The sequence below is a fragment of the Onychostoma macrolepis genome, chromosome 23, assembly GCF_012432095.1.
Source record: "Onychostoma macrolepis isolate SWU-2019 chromosome 23, ASM1243209v1, whole genome shotgun sequence".
NCBI classification, from domain to species: Eukaryota; Metazoa; Chordata; class Actinopteri; order Cypriniformes; family Cyprinidae; genus Onychostoma; species Onychostoma macrolepis.
Window position 1 is genome coordinate 12,640,929 of NC_081177.1, and position 23,884 is coordinate 12,664,812.

Genomic DNA, 23,884 nt, shown 5'->3' on the forward strand with positions numbered 1-23,884 from the left:
TTTCTCCAAAACATATTTTAAAGGGGTCATATGAAGCGATTTCAAGTTTTCCTTTCTCTTTGGAGTGTTACAAGCTGTTTGTGCATAGATAAGATCCCTGAAGTTGCAAAGACTAAAGTCTCAAAACCAAAGAGATATTCTTTATAAAAGTTAAGACTCGACCACGCTCACCTAAACGGCTCATTCAAAAACGCCCCCACATGTCTACGTCATGGTGTGGGGAGATTTGCAAAACACCGCCCAAACGTATACGCAATGAAAGAGGGCAGGACTTTTATTCTCGCTGTAGTGTTGTTGCTGCCGCCGGCGTCATGTCCTGGAGATGCTGTGTTTCGTGTGAAAGCGAAACTACTTTGTTTGGGCTTCCAAAAGAGGACACAACTAGAAATCAGTGGTTAAGTTGTATTTACAACACTGTTCCAGAACAGTTCAACCCAAATATTAGAGTGTGTGCAGCGCATTTTACGGAGGACTATTTCCTGAACCTGGGAGTAGCCTGCCAGCTATGCACAAAGACTGTTTCTATAAACTTTGAAAGGACAATCTGGCGCTTCTGACTCACAGCCTGTAAGTATGTTTTCATATTTAAAGAATTTGCCACTGACTATTCAAATGCAAGTTTTGAGCTATGTAGAGTAGTGCTTGTTGTTTGTCATTTCTCCGATCACAAATGCAGACATGGTAATGTTGCATTGCGCCAGGTAAAAAGACAGTATAAGTCATAATAATCAGTAATTATCTCCCCACTGGATGCAACAAATGCCTCGTTTGAAATGGGTTTTATTGTTTTTGTGTCGTCGCGCCGGGACACGGCATCGCAATACGATAAGGGGCATAACATTTTCGTCTCACGCTTGAGGTATTTGGCCAATCACAATGCACTGGATAGCTGGCCAATCAGAGCACACCTCGCTTCTCAGAACGATGAGCTTTGTAAAAATCGTCACATTTCAGAAAGGCGGGGCATTGAGGAGCAACAATAATGTACAGTATGTGGAAAATAATGTGTTTTTAAACAGCATAAACATTGCATTACACCAAATATACAAAATAATGTTCTTTTTAGCAACGTCATATTACCCCTTTAAGAAACAGTTAACTGAAATAATTACATTTTGCCATCATTTACCCTCATGTTGTTCCAAACTAGTATGATTTTTCTATTTCTGTGGAACACAAAACGAAATATTTTGCAGAATGCACATTCAAGCCTGGTTGCGTGGTTCATACTTTACAAGTTTGAATGTGTGCTTTAATTTTTCAGAAAACAACCTACATTTCAGTCCCTAGACAAATCAATCATAATGCTACAAAATATGGAATTCAGAACAAGTAAGATAACAGAATTGTTATTTTTGAGCAGTGATGGGAATAACGGCGTTATAAATAACCGGCATTACTAACAGCGTTATTTTTTCAGTAACGAGTAATCAAACTAATTACTGTTTCCCCAGTTACAACGCCGTTACCGTTACTTACAATAAAACACGGCGTTACTATAATTTATTATACATTTATTTTACAGTTCATCCGAATGGATGCGCAGTGTAGCTGTATTTGACGTACCGTAAACTCTAGTGTGAAGGCGCACGGCTCGCCATCGCTTTGTCTCACACCCGCAAAGAAAGATACAGAGCGAGAGAGTCTCACATTACATGCAGAATTGACGCGCTACATGTAAACGATATTCTTTGTTGTATTTTCCTGTCAAAATAACCGAGTTCCTTTGGAATTCTTCATCTTTTAAGAACTGCCGGTTTCTCTGGTAGTAGGCTGAACTAATGCGCAAACGACAAACTCATTGGCCGGCGCGCACCTATTATCTTCCCTGTTTTGATTTCAGCAAATCGATTCGAGCGATAATATCATATTATAATGTTTGACTGACTGATGGTAAGTGTGAGATATTTAAAAAAATAAATAAATAAAAACTGTGCAATTTTACAAACATAAGCTTATTTTGTAAAATTTTATATAGTATATCAGATTTTCATTTTATATAGTATATCAGATAATTAATATTAGTCTGGTGAGTGAACTAAAAAAATTACAAGCCAATGGAGATTCTATTGCCAAGGTTGAATTTGATAGGCGTCTCTCACATTGTCCCACAGAAACATTAAAATAGTGTAGATTTGATATATTTGAACTTAAAAAAAAAAAAAGTAACACAATAGTTACTTTCCCTGGCAATAAGTTACTTTTATAATGATGTAAGTCAGTTACTAACTCAGTTACTATTTGTGAGAAGTAACTAGTTACTATAACTAATTACTTTTTAAAGTAACGTGCCCAACACTGTTTTTGAGTGATCTACCCCTTTTAAAGAAAGAAGAAAAACTACTTCTAATTATAGATCTGAGTTTGATCATGGATGCATTGAACATCACATTTAAAGTATTCAAATATTCTGTAGAAGCACATGGTTAGAGATTACATTAAGTCACGGTGCACAAATGGGCGACACAGGTTTGAAATCAACTCGCAACATCATTCTATAATTTTCTGCCCATCATTTGCTATTATCTTTGAATTTATACTATGAATAAAATAGCTAAAAGGTCTAAAATAAAGCAAAAATGTGTTCCAAGCAGGAATGCCACCACAGCTTACGTCAACAGCAATTCCTACAATATTACACTGAGAACGAGCAGCAACTGCACCAGACCTCTAAACCCACAAACACTCTCTTCATACTCAAAACACAAGAAATAATGCCTCCATTTAGTGTGTCTCGGGTTTCCACAAACGTTCTCTTTGGAGAAAACAATTGGCCGAATTTGAGATCCTGCAAGTGGCTTCGCAGCTGCTGTGAGGAGGCAGACAGTGTGTATAGCGTAAATTATTCAGTAAATACCTCAATATAATGTACACTGCATATGTCCGGGCCTGTCTGAGCCTTTATTGGCCAGCTGGTCACCAATATGCTCTCCGCAGACAAAGAGACCAAGCAGCTAGCGCAATTCCATTACAGCCGGCACAAATGTTAGCGCGCGTGCGACGAAATGCTTCCAAGACCTGTTCATTAATTGCGTGTGGAAAGTTGTTGGGAAATCATAATGGGAGTCAAGGCCTACACTCAAAAGGCTGCAGGAGTAATGGAGCCACATTCAAAGGAATACATCATTCCAACGCACTTGGCACTAGAGAAATACACGAACTTTAACAAAGGAGTGCGGGCAATTGGCAAGAGCGGCAGTCACTTGCTATTACTCACGTTGTGAGAAGAGGGGGAAACTCACTCCGTAATTGCAACCCTCTCCCAAACTGTTAACTGAAACAGTCATTAACTACAATAGCAACTTGGCTACTGCAGCCACAGCAAATTAGATCAGCGGCGTGACTGACTGAGTGACTGGGGGTAGGTACGGCTCTTCCAGGAGAAAACGAGAGAGTGGCGGAGGGAAGGAGGGAGAGAGGGGAGAAAAAAAGAGATTGTCAGGAACAAGTGTTTCACAAAGGAAATATGAAAAGCAGCTTTAGCACGGAACAATATAAATACTCTTATCATCTGAATCTGAATGTGACGCTAAACAAAACAGGAATCCTGCAAAAAAACAAACAAAATGAGGGCCAGACAGGCAGCGTAACACAAAGGAGGGTTTTTTTGCATATATGAACCAAAATGGCAATGAAGAGGCTCATTTGATAATCAGATAAAGAAACCCACATCAAGCTTGCACGCAATGGCTCACAATCGACTGGCCTTTCAGTCACCCTCCCCAAACCAAAAACTGGGCAACGGGCAATGTAATGTGACTAAAATCACTCGCCTTTATCCTATATGCCCCAAATTTGCTTATTTTGATCTCCTGGATAACGAAAACAATACTATATGCTTAACAGGAGACTACGTTGAGATCAGAAATCCATGCATAGATCCAAATCATTTCCATGCATAGATCCAGATCATTTCCATGGTTTTATGAGGCAAATAATAATATGACTAAATTGCAAGCATACTCTGACAAAATTTACGTCATAAATAACAAGAAGTGTTTTGTCTATTGTATATCAAGAGTACCTGATTTGCATGTGCTGTTTCACCTTTATAGACTGTGTGTTCTACATCAATAATTTTCAAAATTCAAAAGGTTTACACGGTATTCACCTAGACTGAAAACAACAAATACTTACAAGTTTTTGTAGCAGAAAAATGTTAGGCAGCTGGGGGAGGTATTTTCTAACAGTACCGAACACTTTTACTCATTACACTCAATTTAGACTGAAAATTTACAAGTGAAAATAAAATGTAATAATATGTCAAATGATAATATGTAATACGATTTCTTTTACTGTGTCACTACTAACCAATGGTGCAGGAAACATTGCTTTATAGAAATAAAATAAAACTTGTTTTTAGAATGTATGCCACTTAGAAATAAAGGGCTTCAATCTTACAAAAAAAAAAAAAGCCTGGTGGAAATCCAGTCATCAAAATGACCTTTACACTAGTCTAATGCTCACTTAATCTTCAAAAACATTAATAACACAATTAATAACACAGTTAAATGTTATCTTTACAAATCTCAAAATGAGTATCCATTTGTAATACTGTACATTATGTCAAAATAACTCTGCCTTTTATTTTAACGTATTTATACAAAATAATATTTTGTTTTTGCTTAGTCTGTTTATTAAACGTTTATAATAAATGGAAGAATGACGATACAAGAGAATAGAAACAATTTTGTTTTCCCCCAAACCTACCTGCCACCCCAATACCAAATTTTACAAACCAAAGACAAAATAAATCAATAAATCAATAAAAAATAAGTAAATAAATAAATTAATGAATAAAAATAAAATAAAAACTCATTACATAATTATGAAGTGTATAAATTGTGTACAAAAAAAGTTTAGAAGCAAGATAAATAACAATCACCCAAGTACATTGTACACATTTGTATCAGCAAACAAAAAGTATGTACATATGGTGCACGTTCGTATACTCAATATGTTTTTTAAATCAAAATCAAGCCCCAATCATAAGGACATCCTAATGATTAGATTAACCAACTACAAAAGAAGGATTCACATTACCAACAAAATAATAATTTCGATATTTTCGAGAATTATCAGCTTATCTGTACCAGACAAAAATTTGAATACTGGTGCATCCCTATTTTTATGGGTTAAATATATGTAAGGAAGACAATACCATTTATTAAGTATGCAAATAGACATAAGAAAAAAGACCAATTGCATTTCAGCATGTAAAACTTGTCTAACTTGTCTGTTAGATTTTGAATAGCAAATATTCTATTGTCACTTCTTTTTTAAGTTTAAAAGCAATAGATATTACAATTATATTAAAAATAAATAAATAAAGCACTATTATTATATATTGTAGCACAGCTAAATATGAAATTATCTTCTAAAAACCCTTAGAGTTTCATGTGAAGTAATTCAGTTCAAATGAATTGTGAAAGTTTAGAGGTTTAGAACAAAACTTTAACCAGAGAAATATCGGAGTGCTGCTTTGTAAAAACTGTAAAAAAAAAATGTATTAATTAATTAAAAAAACACTGCATGAGTTGTCCTGCACTGTCTTTCTTTAAAATAAAAAAAAATTATAATAAAAACACAGAAAGAGTGAATTGTCATTTACACAAAAGGAGCCACCCAGCTGCAAGTCGACTACGGCACTAACAAGACAAAGTTTCTTCGGGAAGTGTCCGCTTTCATGGTTGCCGGGATGTTTAATTACACCGGCTGCGTAGTGGGTAAAGAGAGGGGGAGGAGAGAGGAGGAAAGGCATCCCTCTCTGACAGACTAGCTGAGATTCCTCACCTGTCCAAGGCGGGAGACGCACCTGTCACCACACACTTAATCACCAGCGCGCTCCGGGCCCAACCGGGGAGCCACACCACCACGCCGAAAATTAAAATGAACTTTCTTGCCACGCAGTTAAGGCAGCAAAAAAAAAGAAAAGAAACGCTGTCATTCCTCTTCCCCTCATTAATATTCTGAGGTTAAGAGCTTTTCAGCGAAACGTAATTAATTGAAGCTGAGCTGACAGTAAACAAGCAATTTCAAATTAAAGCAAAATGACAGGACCGTCATTTGTAAAATGTGAGCAGATTTTGGCGACAGATAAATGAAGGAAAATGTTAAGGAGGAAAAAGTGATGAAGATATTAATCTTCACCTGTCTGTGTCAGCGTGCCACTCATATCCGCGATGTTGCTCTCGATCCGCTGCAGATGCTTCTTGTCCTCTTTGCTGCCCATAATGAGGGGAAGGATGTATTTCTGCAATTAAAAACACGGCACGCTATTAGAATTCCACTCAGGAACAGGGAAAACAGGCCAGTGGATCAGGACGCGCTCTGTCGCTACACGTCGACAAATAGACAAAGGGCTAATCTATTAGTGTTAGCGTAGTCAAAGCAAAACTCCACTAAAACCCTCACTGAAGGCTTCTTGTAGTCATAAAATCTCAAGTTCTTTTTTGAAAGCTTTAGTTTACAACATTTGTTTGATAAGAAAAACAAATAAGCATTTTGTATTTTACTATATTTTTAAAATGTATTCTTGTGATGGCAAAGTCTTCAGTGTCCCATGATGCTTCAGAAATTATTATAATATGCTGTTTTGGTGCTCAAAAAAAAAACATTTTGCAGTATCATCAATGTTGAAAACTGCTGCTTAATATTTTTGTGAAAAACGCTAACCGTTTCATGATTTTTGCTGAATAGAAAATAAAAAAGAACAGCATTTAATTAAAACTCTTATAACATCATAAACGCCTTTACTTTCATTCTTGATCAATTTCCATGCTTAAAGAATTAATTTCTTAAAAAAAACAATAACAGTACTGTATATCTTACATTTTATCAGGGTCAATATTTTGACAATCTTGAGCAAATTACATAATACACAACTACAAATTTTAAGAAAGAATATTAGAATACAGCCTAATTTATATAACAGTGTCACCATTAAACTAAACATTTCCCTAAAACGAAGAACTAAACCGACAAGTGAGGCTAGATAAAGAGAGGCTAGATAAAGACAGAATGTTTTATTAAATATTATAGCATAGGGAAAAATCCAAACAATACTAGTGTTTGTGTTTGATTTCACAGTATCAAGTTCAGTATTGTGTTTGGCAACAGCAGATAAAACATCATTATATGAATTATGATTAATAGGCCTGCATTCATGCTGAAAAAAACAAGACCTTTTGTTTTTTTAATCCCTCTCAAAAGTCTTGTGGTTTTCTCACTTCATCCAGAGCAATTTGCCTCAATGGCTGACACAGAGGCCAAGAATTAAGCATCGGGGCATGACTCTGGGTTCAACATCATTAAGTCTTTTAGCCCACAGGCTGGCTTCTCCATTTGAACATGTCACCTTCTGAGGACAATTGCTTGTCAGAGTTTAAGCCTTGTAGAACAACATCTCCAAACACTGAGAATAAGCGGCAAAGGTCAGACGGCTAGCGCTTCCACTAGCTGCCGGTTCTCATGCCATCGCTGTTTTATTTCCAAGCGCACGCGTCGATTCGTTTCCCCAGACAAACAAACAAAGCACATAGACGGGGAGATTAACATGGCATTTGGTGAATAGCTGGGTGCTGTAAAGCGTAATGTGCGTGTGCAGGCTCTCCGTCTGGAAAACAGTTGGCCTTAACAGGTTTTCACAGCGGCGCAACCGTTGTTGACACCGGCATAAGTAATAAACACTTTTAAGTTGAAAAAATCAGAATGAGTGTCAACACCAGGGTAGTTAATAAGAGAGCTGCTGTGAGCGCTGTTTACAATGTGCTCTATAGCATAAATAAAGTGGAGGAGGAGGCCAGGGCATATGGTGGCACTGGTGAGCCGTTCCTCTGACATGACAGCAGTGAGAGCTCGCGCACCAGGGAACAGCCCCTCCAGCCATGGGCACAGATCCTCCGAACAGCAGAGACGCACGCGGGGGACTGGAGAACCACCAACTGTTTGTGTGTGAGCGAGAGACACAGAGAATGGAAGTGAGAAACGAGCGAGCAAGAGAGTTACAGAGTTATATTTTTGCAATTTCTTGCCTGCACAAAAATCTATTTAATAATGCTAAGAGTATTGCGAACAGCTGCCAAGGCATCACTATTGGTCGCTAAAGTGTTTTTTGTATGCTGCTAGAACATTTTTAGTCAAAGAAACCACAGAAAAGTCTCTATTATATTGTCATCACTAATCATGTCTATTTTTTGCCCATTTTTTTGTCTGCCAGGCAAAAGTCTTATATATAATCTTTTAGTAAATTAACTCATGGTTCATGGGTAATATACTACCATTCAAAAGTTTAGGGTTTTGAATGGCAGTATATTCAAAATACTACCCCCCCCCCCAGTATTCTTTTAATTAACAGAAAGTTCCAAAGAACAATGCTTTTTTTATTTTATTATTTTTTTATAACAACATCACAGTCTTTACTGTCACTTATGATCAATCTAATATGTCTTATTTAAAAAAAAAAAAAAAAAAAAAATGTATTTATTATTTATTATATTTATATCTACACTACCAGTCAAAAAATTGAACAGTAAGATTTTTAATGTTTTTTAAAGAATTATCTTCTGCTTACTAAGCCTGCATTTACTTGATCCAAAATACAGCAAAAGCAGTAATATTGTGAAATGTGTACTATTTAAAATAACTGCTTTCTATTTGAATATATATTAAAATGTAATTTATTCCTGTGATCAAAGCTAAATTTTCAGCATTACCCCAGTCTTCAGTGTCACATGATCCTGCAGAAATTATTCTAATATGCTGATTTGCTTTTCAAGAAACATTTATTATTATTATCATCAATATTTAGCACAGTTAAGTACATTTTTCTCAGGATTCTTTCATGAATAGGAATAAATGTTGTTCTTCATGTTGTATTTCAACATAATAATAATAAAGCAGCAAATCAGATTAGAATGATTTCTGAAGGATCATGTGACTGGAGTAATGGTGCTAAAAATTTAGTTTTGAAATCACAGGAATAAATTACATTTGAAAATATATTCAAATAGAAAGCAGTTATTTTAAATTGCAAAATTATTTCACAATATTACTGCTTTTGCTGTATTTTGGCTCAAATAAATTCAGGCTTGGTAAGCAGAAGAGAATTCTTTAAAAAACATTAAAAATCTTTTCAATTTGTCTTATAGTGTATATTTATTTGAGCATGAGTTATGTGCTAGTAAACTGCAAGTTTAATACTTGGTGTATATATATATATATATATATATATATATGTGTGTGTGTGTGTGTGTGTGTGTGTGTGTGTGTGTGTGTGTATATGTTTATTACTTGGTGTGTTAGTATTACTATTTAAGCAAACCTAACTAGATTTAGGGGTTTGTTCAAATAATGATATGAAACAGCAATAGCCACAGTAATGGTGTCCTGAGCAAGCACTAGTAAAAAGAATGAGTGAAAATGAAAGCTGTTAAAAATGAGATTTGAAGTCACATTCTCAAAACATCACTTTAAGTACTGAACAAGCTACAGTTTCGGGTTGTAAAACACAGACTCGTGTCAAAGGAAAATGTGACTTTTTCTGTTAAAATGACATAAGTTTGGCTCACTACATTAGTAAGAGCAGTCATGTGGGCTACTGGAGATGGTGACTGGCTTTATGGATCGCGTGTGCTGACTGACTGAAGTAGCCGAGTGCAGACGGAAGCTTAGGAAGCTAAACATGACATCATGGGAGTTCCATACAATGTCATAGTAAATGCTCTCTTAAAGGCCACCGCTCCATTTTCTTTCTCTTATTAAACACAGTAATGTCGTCCACATGCTCCTATGGGCAGTGTGGGTTTACTGTGACCGAGAAACGGGGTCTCTCCCTTACTCGACGGGGCCTGAGGGCCCACGCACCCATCCGTGCTCACATACAAAATAGTGTTGTGATGGTGCTGGAAAGCAGTGAGAGTACTGCATCTGGGTTTTTCCGAAAGGGAAAACAAAGAAAGATTTAGGTGTGGAGATGAGCTCATTCCGATGACGTTGGACTGTAACCACAGTGATTTACGTGACATGTAGAAAACACACACAAAAGTAGAAATGCTGGGAAATGCTCAGTTCTCAGAATAATAAACACATTTTGAGAAATAGGCTATTGGTGACACTTAGACACATACCCGGTAGAGATGATGGAAGCCAAAGGCCATTCCTGCCAAGATGACAGCCAGGGCACTGTAGTCTCTCCATCTGTAACCTGAGGGACCTGCAGAGACACACACAAATACAACAAGCCCATCTATTAGTCCAACCCTGGGAAAAGCTGTTGTGGGCTTCTGGTAGATGCCATATTTAATTTGACATGAACAAAACAAAACTGTGGTGTACAGAAATACAGTATATCCAATGTCCTAATTCTGAAAATCAAGCAGAATTTTTGTGCAATTCGCTCATAAAATCATTCCTGTATGAATCTTTTGCTTAAGATGGTGCTGGTAACTCAGATCATTTCTGCGAATCACTACAAAGTGTCCATTTTAATGAATCAATTCAAAACACTGATTCAGTGGTTTGTTTGCATCATCACTCAAAATTATTCACAGAAGACCCCTCATTTTTAAAAAATATATATTAAAAAAGCTTTAGCAAAAATATAATATATGTAGGTAAACACTGCAGCATATAAATTATAGAAAAATAGTGAAAACAACTTTACTAAGTTATACTATATTTTACTTATATTAAACTTTTTAATCTTATGCTCTTGCAAGTGTTTGGTCAAAATGGATGATCTAAAAAAAAAATACTAAAAGAAACAGATTTTTCACTGATCATGGGTGAATATTAAATATTATAAAATTAAATATTTTATTACAATTGTAAATATTTTATTACAATTGTAAATATGTATATTACAATTTTTGTATTATATTATAAATCTAAATCTCCACAAGACAAAAAATAGAAAGCACTGACTGTAAACATTTTGGGACTCTGTGACTGCAACACATACTGCTTGTACTTTTACCCCTTTACAGCTTTTTTTTTTATTCACGTCAAACTACTGTTTAAAAAAAAAAAGTGTCTACAATGACTAAAGTTTATAGTCTAAATAAGTATATATGAATTGGTGCTCTTGTTCCTAGAAGGAAAGGGGAAAGAAAAAAATATGAATTCTGATTACACATAGCTATGGAAGTGCAAACTAGATCTGAACTTTTAGATTAAGTACCGCATTACTGTAAAAGAGAAAATGAGAAATTTCATCATCTATGACTGCGAATAACGGAAACTCCCGCTTACAATATTTTAGGGGAAAAATCTCTCTGTTAAGGGTAATCGTGATCTTGAAGAAATGGAAATGAGAATCGTTTAAAAGATCATTCGTACGGTTTCTGCTCAGACATTGCACAAGAGCTCACTAGCGGTGAGATGGGGTGTGAATGTCGCATAAGAACAACGAGTACTATCAGGAAATGAAAGACCACATCAAAGTCCCTCCTCACCCCTCGCACTCATTCTCAGAGAGAGACAGTTGACCTGGAAGAAGGCAAAAAAGCTGAAAAAAAACAACAATTCAGTGCAGATTTAACACGTCAACATTTGGAGCAGTATGATAATTAAAAATCAAATGCTCAACCACTTTAATATCAGAAAAAGAACAATTAGGTTTTAGGCAAAAAACACAGTCATTGGTTGGCAAAACAGATAGTCCCGCCCCAAACTCACACCATTGGTTGAGCCAATGTGTCAGGCTGGTCAGGAACCTCAAACAAGCAAGCAATGTTCTAAAAGTGCCTTTTCAGAGAAACAACTTAATAATGGCTTACTTATAGCTGGCATATTAAACCTGGACATGAGAGAGTGAAAAAACCTGATACACTTCAGTTTAAGTTAGGCTTTAAACAGCTTCTGATAGCAAGAGCAGCCGTTTCAATTCATGCTGAGGCAATCTGGCAAGGCTCAGCCAACAGAAAGGAGGTAGAAATTATCATGCAAATGTTTAACGGCACACCAAACAGAGAAGTAATTAAAGCAAGCCTGGCTCTGGCAGGTCAACATGTCAGATACAAAATGCTCCATTTTGTAACATAGCGAGGTCTGTGGAACAGGTGTGTTACTGTAATTTGTTTGAATCTGCTCTACTGAATACAAATAGACAGGCTCCCTAATAGACTAGCAAAGCAATGGTACTTTTTCATTTCTTTTATGCGTAACTGAACAAGCAGTTTTTATCTGATTAATTATATTAGAGGTCTATTAGAGAGACCCAAATAAAATATGGCACTGATTCTTGAGACATGTAACAAAATATGTCCCTTAATTTTACCTGCCATTAGTTTTTCAAGTAGCAGATTTTACACTAGATCACTATACTTTTCTTTACACAAATGTATCATTTTGTTTTCTCTTGTATTAAATTATCTTGTGCTACTCCTACACCATGTTTTAAGTCTTGATTAAAATAATGTACAGCAGAAAATACAGTTATTAAAATAAAAAATAAAGTTTATATAATTTCATATATACAGTTTTACACAAATTGTAAGGAAATTGTTTAGTAGTTTTAGATATTTTTCCTAATTTTAAGCAGTCATATAGAAGAGAACAGATTATTCCAAAATAATTCAGATTAGGGGTGGGCGACATGACCAGAATCTTATAGCACGATACATGCATGAGTAATTTTATTTCACAGTAACGATATATATCACAACATTATTATTTTTGCTTTAAATAAGGTCTTTATGATATCTCAATTTTTGATACCATAGAAATGTAATAATTCTTGTCACCAGTGTCAATATCACAAAACAACTAATACTTGCCTACTATTTCCTCTCTTTTGTTGTTTGATTAACAAGAATGACAGACAGCATAAATATTAGACTGCCGTCACTTTAAGAGCTGCCCAGATCCAATATACTTTTAATCATGTGTTTACTTTCTCAGCTGTTTGCTTTTACATAAGACCTAAATTACTGTGTTTACAAAGATACTTGGAAAGACAGGCTGTTTGACACATACAAGTGTTTAAACTGATCAAGGCCAATAAAGCGGCAAAAATAACTCCGCCTCCGCTCACGAATATAGTGAAATAGGTTCTCTTTTGCTGCAGATTGTGTTTCAACGGCTTAAAATCACTTGTTTTTAAACTGCAATCCTTAAAAACGCGTGCAAACGATAAGTTTTCATGACCATGTAGCACAGCAACATCACGTGTAACCGCGATAGAGACGAGTGTCAAAAATCTCTACCGGTTAATAGTGTCGATCGGTATATCACCCACCCCTAGTTCAGATTTAAATTAACTTTTATTTTTACACTTTTAACCTTTCATCTGCTAAAGCCTGGGACACATCAAGCCGACGGTCGAGCAACGTCAGGCCATTGGCGAGCGTCTGTCGGGCTAGTTTGTTTGGCGTGTTACACACATCGGTTCTCGTCAGGCTCATCTTGATTCAACATGTTGAATCGGCATCGGGGCCGTCAGGGAAAGTGAGAACTCTGATTGGATGTTCAGATTAGCGAATGAGTCAGTGTCTGAGAATTAAAGCAAAAGTGATGAAAACGAGCAAGTATATGCAAATATTTTCGTAACAACATGAGCTGCTTAAAATGGAGAAAGTAATCAACATAAATGGTAAGCAAGCGTTGCCTTGTTTACATTTTGTATATCTGCATTTATCTTGTTATCCTTGTTTCGGTTCCTCCTTTTAAATGACGAATATATACTATTGGTAGCTGCTGATATAGACAGCTAATTCCTCTCACGCAGGTGCAGAACACACGTTAGTTTGCAGTCCACTGTAGTCTGAACAGTGTGTTCAAGTACAGCTTTTCGGTCCAGACGCTGCTGCCAACGCAAGGCAACAACACTGTCAGGTTTTGTCGAAGCTAGTTCTTTGAAGTCAACTTGGTGTTGTCCCGGCCTTAAGAAATACTCAAGAATCAGTTCCTTGTCACTCACAGGATCAAACCTGTCTGAAGACTGAAGCTCAGTTCTGCTGAATGAAGGTGACATTCTACACCAGAAAGTACATCAAAAACATCAGCAAACCTGCAACTTCCTAAAACTTCCATTTTAAGAACTTCTGACAACATAGCTTTTTGTATCAATGGTAAACAGCACATTAACTGAAGTGTCCTTGCGGGAGCATGGCGTGCAGGACACGCATGATGGCAGCTTGGGTGATTTCAGAGTCCTTGAGCTTAGCCGGCGGCCCCGACTGATCTCCTACTTCAACTCGAGGTCCAAACGGAGGTCCTTCTTCCACATGGGTAGCCCCTCCACCTCCACTTTCTACTCCTGCTTTTTATTTGGTCACTTAAGGTGTGAGCATGGCCTCCATTCTCCTTTTTTCCAATCTCCGTTCAAATTTATTGGGTTCAGAAAAGGCCCTACTGTCCTTCTGCTGCTTGAAAATAGAGATCAGAGTATCCATTACTCCGACAGAGATGGATGCAGGTCCAGACGCATCGTCCCCATAACAAGGACATCAAAGAGAGGGACCCCCTCTTTCCAACCTGACCCCTGCGAAGATCTCCTCACTCTCCCCTCATTATGCCATTCTCTCATAGCCGTTTTGATATAAAACCCCCCACTCTAGTAGGGCTGAAGCCTAACTACATGGCCATCCCATCAACATCGCTTTCATTACAAAACATGAGATGGCGGGGAGTCAAGGACAGGGTGGCAATAAATGAGGGTGGAATACATCTGGAATCATTGTCATACAGGTTAAGCATTATGCGAACTTCATTCAGGATTGGTAAATCAGCGGCCGGCCTGGAGCTCATAACCCACGGAGGTAATAAAGATACAGGCTGCAGAAAGGCCCTCGGTGGGCCAACCAACCAGAGATCGTCGTAACGGTGCGGACATCATATCGCAAGGCCGTGCCAGAATTAATTATGTGCCAACGCAAATTGGATGCTCTATGCCACTCATTTCCTTTGAAAACCACTCGTCTAAGATAATAGTTATGTTCGGACGCTTATAAAAATATCAGCACGATATTCCAAGGTATTCCACACAGTTGGCCTGTTTTGAATTGATGTATGGGCGAAGGTTTAAACAAGATTACGGGAGCACAGAGGATATTGGAGGACTCATTTAATATAGTCACGCACCATTTGGTAGAGAAAATCTACTAGACTAGACTAGAGTCACGTTTAAGGAGCACATGGGCTGCAAAAACATACAGCGGGTGGGCGAGTGGAAGGGTTATAGGGTAGACCCCCTATCCTAGTAAAAGCTACTGTGGTAATACTCACTGTATGGGCCAAGTGGAACAGGGTGAGCGATGTGCGTGGGTACGGGAACAGCTACAGTCAGCGGTTCCTCTGTACTACCGGACCGCTGGATGGCTAGATCGACCTCCTCATCAGTCAGACCTACATGGAGAGAAGGTGTGATATTAAACACATCAACATATTTATCAAAAAATATATTTTTTTAATTATTTCAGGAATATATGGCCTCTCGGCCCTTAGTTCCACAAAATCATAATGACATGGCAGATAGTCTTTTCTTCATTCCATGGTATATATACTATGCCAAACTCCATGCATACCCAAAATCACAAACACTTGACACATCAATACAAACATCACCAACATGAACAAGGTCACCCAAATATTTCTTATGCAAATCCACATACTAAGAGCAATCATACAAAAAATGCTTCTCATCTTCTATCACAGAAATATCTGATGTTAACTTGTGTTAATGATTAACAGATTCTCTCTGCCACTGGTGTATTATTGTAATGTAATTTATATATTTTATATATCAAGCAATTGTGCATATACAGTATTTGTTGTCACTTATTAACACAAGCTGTAAAGAAACAGTTCGGTATTTTTAGAAAATTAGACTACTTCCTCATTTTAAGAAGTCTAGCTACTATATAATTTGTAATGCATACTTGACATTACTTTTGTATCTGACAGTGTTGATTGATATTGAGTGATAGGCAAAGGCACTTTATTCGTAGTAGAAAACTGTAGATAAAAATGGTGAAACCTGAACAGATTGTTCCAAAATTAAATTGTTCCACTTCCAACCTTTCATCTCTGAGTAAGAACTCAAGAATCAGTGCCTTGTCACTCACAAGACTGAAGGCACAATTCTCCCAAATGAAAGTGTCTGAAAACTCAGTGTAATCTGAGAGGAAAGAGTGGTGATAGTAAGTGGAAGTGTGTCCTTGACAGTCCTTTGGAACCTGCAAATAGATCTAAATGTTAAAACTCTCGCTAAACTAGGTTAATAGCACTATAGACGGCAGATATATACCAGGAGAAGCAGCTCTGGAGGTCCAAAGCTCTGAGCTCTTCTCCATTACAGTTAGATCTCAAGAACAGAGCCTGTCCATTTCCTGCCGCTATATTTCCCCAGGTAGAGCTCAGCGGAACCCCAGACAGATAAAATGCATTATTTTAATTTCTTCATTGTAATGTAAATGTATTACATAATTTTGCAAATGCCAATATAATTTAATCTTCAGATCTTTTTTAATGATTTTAGTGGTGATTAAATTGCATAGAGGTCCCTGATGGAAAATGACAGGAGAGGGAAAAAAAAAATAAAATCTAATATTAATATTTCCTTTTGTGGAAAAAAAAGCTGGTTTATTTCCAACACTGCACGCAGTCATTGGTCTGCGTCTTGTCTTGATTAAGCGACTCTATGCGGGCCTAAACAGAGCGCCGATGGAGTAGATGGCAACAAGAGCCCAGAGAAATACTGGGAAAAGAAAGACAGAGGCGGAAAAAGCCTGTTAGTCAAATGTACTTGTGCTTTGACATTTAATGAAGACATAAAAGCGGGAAAACATTATGGGCTTCCTCTACAATTGGCACATAAAACCCAAATGCTTTAACATCTCCATTTAGAGCCAATGGTTTAAAAAGGCTCCAGATTCTATTAAACTGTAAGTTACACATATCAATTTAATAAATCTACTGTATCCTGCAACACACACACACACTCCCTCTGACCTTTGTTTGTCCACAGTAGACTGGAGTGTGTCACGTCTGTCATTGCGTATTTAGTCTCTCTCGCGCGCGCTCTTGCTCTGTTTACTGGAGATATCCCCTTGGGCATTGCGCTACTCTATTCCACATGCTTTCATACGGCACGGCTGCCTGCCAGAGAGCCAAAAGGCTGAGCTTTGCTCCAAATTGAGCTGTTTAAAGAGCAGACAGCAAGCTGTTTTTGCGCTGTAATACACACATCATAAATGTGGCAAATGCCAGTGCCACATGTGCTTAAATAGAGCAGAGAGCTGGGAGCTTGGCAGAGAACAGAGTCTGAGCCTGTTCAGCCCTGTCTGCTGTCTGCTGGGTATGAAATCACAGTCACACTTCATAGAGCCACACTAACAATGCAAAACAATACAGGAGCACACAAACGCAGCAGAGGTAGGGATGCATGGTTTATCGCACCACTTTATTGCTGCGTTTCATGAATTTCCAGTAAAAGTTTCAATTTATAACTGTGTGAGAGTTTAATTACAGCAATTAATCATGTAAAAAACTTATTTTTAAAGAAAAGTTCATGTTTAATAAAAAAAACAAACAAATACATTTCATTATGACACAAAGATATCATTGGGGAATGTAGTGGGGACCGAGCAAATATAGATTGTTGTCCAGAGTAAAAAAAAAAAATAAATAATGTATATTATGACAAATCATATCTGTTTATATCCATAATAAAAATAATTAGTGGCTACAACCAAAAACGTGGCCTTTATAAAACATGACTGATCATCAAATCATATGCATATTAGTTTTTATTTATTTTTAATTAACATTTATATTTATTATTTTTTAATTTAATTGTTTTATTTTTTTCTTATTTTTATTTCTTGGTTTTCTTTGACTGTAGAATTATTTTTATGTCTGTTATTCCTCCATACTTGATTGTTTGTTCTAATGATGCTCTTTTACTTATATTTGAAAGACAATAAAAAGTTGATTACAAAAAAGGCATATTAGAATGATTTCTGAAGGATCATGTGACACTAAAACCGGAGTAATGGCTGCTGAAAATGTAGTTTTGCCATCACAGAAATAAATAAAATGTAAAAATCAATATAATAGAAAACTGTTAAATTGTAACAAAATTTTTTGTATTTTTGGTGAGTATAAAAGATTTCTTCTAAACACCACCTCATAAAAAAAAAAAACACAGCTCTAAATCATACAAAGTTTCCTCTTCCACAGCAGCAAAATGTTAACATCCAGAATTTATGACACAGATCTCTCTACATATAACCATATTCTCCCTTACTTGTCAAGAACGACATTAACAAAATTTATACCACCCATGTAGCTGACTTTACCTCTCTTGCAGAAATCTCTAGGTTGAGGTCAAAGTTAAAAGGAGGGCAGGTTCTGTGGAGGTTGAAATGGCCCTGAAAAATGTTGAATAATTTAAGGCAAATATTGGTCATCCTGTCTTGCATGGCATTCAAAGTGCCAGGAAGCAGCCATGGCCATGTGCTGAGCTGGTGCAGTCAGCCTGTACTGTCCAATAAGCAATAATGTGTCCCTGGACTCCCTATTCATCTGACCACACCAGACTGCATGGTGGCAGACTATTGAATGAGACTTGGAGGCCCCCCTCTCATTTCCTCCCACTCACCTCGCCGTAAAGACGCTCTCAGGAAGTTCACGTTTTCGTGAGTTCACCTCAGAATGAGGGGGTCGTTTTCTAAGGACGTAATGAACAAATATGTACATATTCGTAACGTCATTTGAATTCTTAAATAGCACCCCCCCGCGCAACTACAAAGGGGTCCGGCGTGCATCCGAATAAGATGCATGCAAATTCATTAACGCGTTTGCTTTTCTTTCGGGTTTTCGGACTCACTCAGCTGTTTTGTCTCCTCTGATGCCTTTATTACAAAGAAAATGGGACGACAAATGAAAGACCTTTGAGATCCAATTTAAAAGAAGGACAACAAGAGTGAATTTTACATATAAAAGGAAAAGGACACAAAAAGGAAACATGAAATTTATTACAGTTTCCAAAACCTGTGGAATGACCCCTCGGACCTCCATTTCAGATCGACCTGCCGGTAGATGAATTTTTTTTTTTTAGACATAAATTACATCTAATGACGACACCGTAAAAAAGAACAATAATGGAAAGCTATTCTGTATTTCATTATACTGTATTATTTGGTGCACCTGATACACGCAGAGCCTGTTTATGAGTCACCATATTAGCAGATGCTCAGTCGAAGCATTTGCTTTGACCTTGCCATTCTCATTGGGGCATGAAATTACGGTGGTGGCACTGCGATATTACAGCTATAAATACTGTAAACTGCATATCTGGGCTACGTTTTCTATTGTCTTTCAACATAAACCTGATCGGTATTTATTTAAAGGAAAACCCATTGCTCTCTGTATTATTTATGGCTCTATTTTCTGGGCTCTTATTTTCAGGATGTTTTTTTCTCCACCCTTTTTTTAAAGAGTGATGAGGCGACTCATCCAGCCATAAAGTGCAGTTCTCCAATTCTCGCACTTGTGAACTTCATAGGGTAAGAACAAGCTCACAGGGACAATTATAAAATTGCTTACTGTTAAAGGTGGCTGCTCTTTTTTCAGCAGATCAACAAGGCTTGAACAAAATCGCTTGGTGAATATTGCTTATTATTATTATAATAATAATACCAGATTGAACATAAAGAAAAATACTTAAGGTCGTAAAGATGGAGGTCACCGACAGCGTTTCTGTGAGATTTCACATGTCAAGTCCATGTCTCACACGATTGCATGCCTTAAATAATGACCGCTCTCATAGCGTATTCATTTATGTATTAAAAAAAAGAGGAGGACTCTGGTCATTTTCCTGCTTTATCGCCTTCCCCTGATGACAAAGTGAAAAGCGGCTGGCCTAGGTGGCGCCGTGGAGTAATTTATAACCACATCAACCCCTTTGTCTTCTATGCAGGCCTTGGTCATTGCCATTCCTGTCCAAGAGGTGAGTCGCATCACCTTACTTGCAAACTCTTTCCTATTAATATCAGGGATGATGAACCATTTCTTCACCTTCATGACGTGAGCGGTATTACACCTGCAGTGCACCAGTGTCCCTCATGGCCCTTTAAGCATAATGAAATGACTACAGGAAGAACACTAGTGAGGTCAAAGATCCGGGCCCCGAACTCAGCGCCAGTGTCGCACCAGACGTCCACATGCAGGCTTACTGGAAGCTGCTGGGTGAAGTTTGTGACAGGACTGGTAGACAAGGGAAAATCCATTCTCTGTTGGGAAAACGGTTTTATATCCCTGGTTACTCAACTTGGAGACACTAAATGAAGGACAGTAAATTCTGTACCGCTGCCAACTAGCAGTCAGCTGAAAAATTCAGCCCGTAGTTTTTTAAGATAACGACGTATCAGAGGGCACACTTCATTTTTAGTGATTTCCCCAGAGTGAGAACACAATTTAATGTTGTTCATAATTAAAATATCATTTATTAGAAACAATGCTCTGTTGCGAATATGGGTACGCTTAACTACATGTTGTCATGCACACACATAACACATAAGACAGTGAGGGGCTGCCCGTTCACACAAAATGCATTTTTTTACGTAATGAGACCTTACATTTTTCCCCATTCCACTGCTCGCGAAACACGTTTTTCAGCACAAAAATGACTTCTGTGTAAATGGCCACAAAGAAATTGTCATTTTTTTCCATGTCAGTAATGAGCAAAAGTAATGATTTGTGATCCAGTGAATCAGTCGTTAGAGAGATTCAAAATGATAACTCAAGAATTTAAGATTGATTCATCAAAGTGTTTTTGGCTGATTTATTAAAAAGAACCAGCTTTTAAGGGTCAAAAGATTACAAATTCAATATACTATAAAATGAAAACTAAGCTACAACAAAATGCATTTTGCAACGGTGCTGCGAATTTAGAAATTTACTGATTTGTTAAACACTGGCGTATCACAATGTTTAATATTTTTTATAAACAACAACAATAATAATAATATAAAATAATTAAATAATTCAAATAAAAAATTAAATACAAATATTTTTAAATAAATTAATAAAATATTTAATACATCAATAGATGAAACTGATGAGGGAAAAAAATATCATGAAATAGTATCCGAACAGTCACCTGAAAACTAAAAATTCTGTAAAGTGACTGAATCGATATTGATAATTGATATTACTAACCCACATTCTAGTGTACACCTAATTGCAAAATCCAAGACTATGTGAAATAGATAGAGTCATAACTGTATGAAAACAAGCAAAGAAATACTTGTTCACAGATCTTCCTGAATACAGTAATTTTGGGAATTATGGGTAAAATGGTACACACCACAGCGATAAGGCAGCTTCTTTAAGCTACCTTTGTTTAAGGACAGCGCATACACTTAACGCAAGCCTAGATAATAAGTACATACACACCCACATTTGGAAAGCCCAATCAAAGAGTGATGTAATGATGTGGGGTGTGCTGGGGGATCAGTAATTCACAATTTACACTGTAAAATGACCTGCTTAGAAAACATTAGCACATATCTCTGAATGCTTACCGAGACCAATCACATTCCCCTTGAAAAGAGAGGGAGACAGAAATACGGAGAGAGAGAAAGGGTGGAAATCATGGAGGTATCCTTCAGCGCGGATTAGAGCATAACGGCATGTAAATAATACGTGTAGGAGAGATTGTTGTGTAAAGACGCTGCAACATGTAATCAAAGTGCTTCCTATTTTCCCCTTCATCAGCTGCCCGCCACTATGGCTGCTTGCTGCAGGAATCCAATTTAACTCCCCACTCCACCAGAAGATGGTATTGTTTTATTTTATGGGGGCTTTGACATTTCTCACCGTTAATATAGAGCAAAACTGGAAAATATTTACATAAATATGACATTAAACTGCTTTAGAGATGAAGATGGATGTATATTTAGGTGTCTTTGTTTGGGGGGAGATGACCTGACCTGAAATCTGATCTCTGATCTTTGTAATGTCCATAATGCTCCTCTCATTTACTTAAAGCTTGACAGACAGATCAACAACACCACCTTAGAGTTATAACTCGTACTAAATAATCAACCAGGAATCATATGGTAAGATTTTAATGTTGTTTTATTTAACATATAAACAGAAATTACATTACAATTTAAAAAAAAAGCAATTAAGTCCTTGATGCCTTTTCCTGGTCCTGATCCACTCTTTCCTTTTTCTCAGAAATAAAGGCATAAAAGCTGAAAATATATATTTTTTAAATAAATAAATTACGTAATAAAAATGTATTTTCTGTTGGTAACAGCTTGTGTAGTTATAAATTCTCATATGTCCTATCCAATAAATAAATGTGGATAAATACATACACGCATACAGTTTGACTTTTTTAATTTTATAGATAATTTAAAAATCTATATGTATGCAATTTTAGGTACCTTACGTATTTATTTTTTAAGGAAATAAAACATAATGATAGTTGCATTTAGGCAATTTGTGTGGATGGAGGTCAATTTCTGCAACAGTGCTCTTTTACTCATCTCACACTTCAGAACAATACACCGCTCTTTCCTATTTTCATCCCATCAAATGTCTCAAGCTATAAAACCAACCAATATCAAACTAAATGCAGTTATAAAATAACAGCTTCTAGCCTATATTCCTCATACTGCTTCAGTTTGATAGGAAGCAACTGGATGAGTCTATTTTTCACCCGCAGTATTGATTGCTTTTAGTTTAAAAGTGACTCATTGTAATAATGCCGCTTTAATAATATTAAAGATAATGCAAAATTATATCCAGTATAATGAAAGTTAAAAGGAACACATTTCTGGTTTGGGGTTGACGAAGGGGTACTTGAGGCTTACTGATAGGGCTGAGGGCGTACTGTACATATACAAGACAATGTAATAAAAACATCATTGGGAAAAAATGTTGTAAAGCATTTATCAGTGGCAAAAGCTGTATTTGCATATGAAATGCAGTGTAAGATAAAACGAAGCAAAGCACAAGAAGTTTAATGAAAAACTACAGTGTGGATTACAGACAAAACTCTTATATGCCAAACATAATCAAGACGAGTACATCAACAATTGCTATCGAAGAATTTGTGCCTGCATTTAGCAGTTATTACAATGACCTTGCAGTAATTAATAGGTATTAGACATAAACAGTGAAAATTAAAGGTCACCTTCATAACCACTGATCCGTCATTTCGGCTAGTGTTTAAGGCACGCTTCAATATGAATGACGTTAATCAAATTAAACTTTCGAGCAAACTCCAGGAATGGCAAGGAAAACACTGCAGAAACAACACACAGAGCAGCGCGTTAAAATTGCTTCTGTGAGCTCAGCAGGGCACTGGGAAAATGGTAAATTTCAGGAGAAATTTAATAAGGAGAAATTGGCTTAAGATTACTCAGCACTTTGCTTCTAGATTAGTCTCCCTCCTACCCTTCAAATTGCACGAGTTGCTTTCAGAGTGATACAACATTGTGACATAATTACATTGTTGAAGGTGAGGCTCAGTAGAAATGGCTCCGTGCTGACACAAGACGATTTTCCAGCACATGCAAATTTACAGACGGCTCACTTTAAAGCCTGCGCTTCACTGCCATTTGAGGGACTAGGCAAAACGAAAAACCGTTTGCATGTTGACAAAAGGTTGCTGATTGCGATCCACAATTAAAACAAAAGGGTCATTGTGACTTTAATCCAAAAGCCGTCCTTAACAACAGGCGTTATGAACTGTACCTACACACAAATCATTCCCAAATCATACTGGCTTAATTAAGCCGTCTGATTGATGGCCTGATCGTCCCATCGGGAACGACCATTGAGAGGATATTGAATAGTTGTCTATTCCAATGTTTAGCATATTTTCATAACTACGTGACAAGCGGCAATATCGCAGCAAAGTCATCCT

At 37.0% G+C, this 23,884-nt stretch overlaps 1 protein-coding gene across 1 annotated transcript in view; it reads right to left on the reverse strand.

Annotated features, from left to right (window-relative positions):
- Positions 1–23,884, reverse strand: part of pex14 (peroxisomal biogenesis factor 14) — a 71,646-nt gene that overhangs the window by 13,898 nt on the left and 33,864 nt on the right. Inside the window, exons 4-6 of the mRNA XM_058763114.1 lie at positions 15,226–15,345; positions 10,128–10,213; positions 6,151–6,253 (exon numbers count right to left, since the gene is read on the reverse strand). Coding sequence (XP_058619097.1) covers positions 6,151–6,253; positions 10,128–10,213; positions 15,226–15,345 — 309 coding nt within the window. The remainder of the gene's footprint in view (positions 1–6,150; positions 6,254–10,127; positions 10,214–15,225; positions 15,346–23,884) is intronic.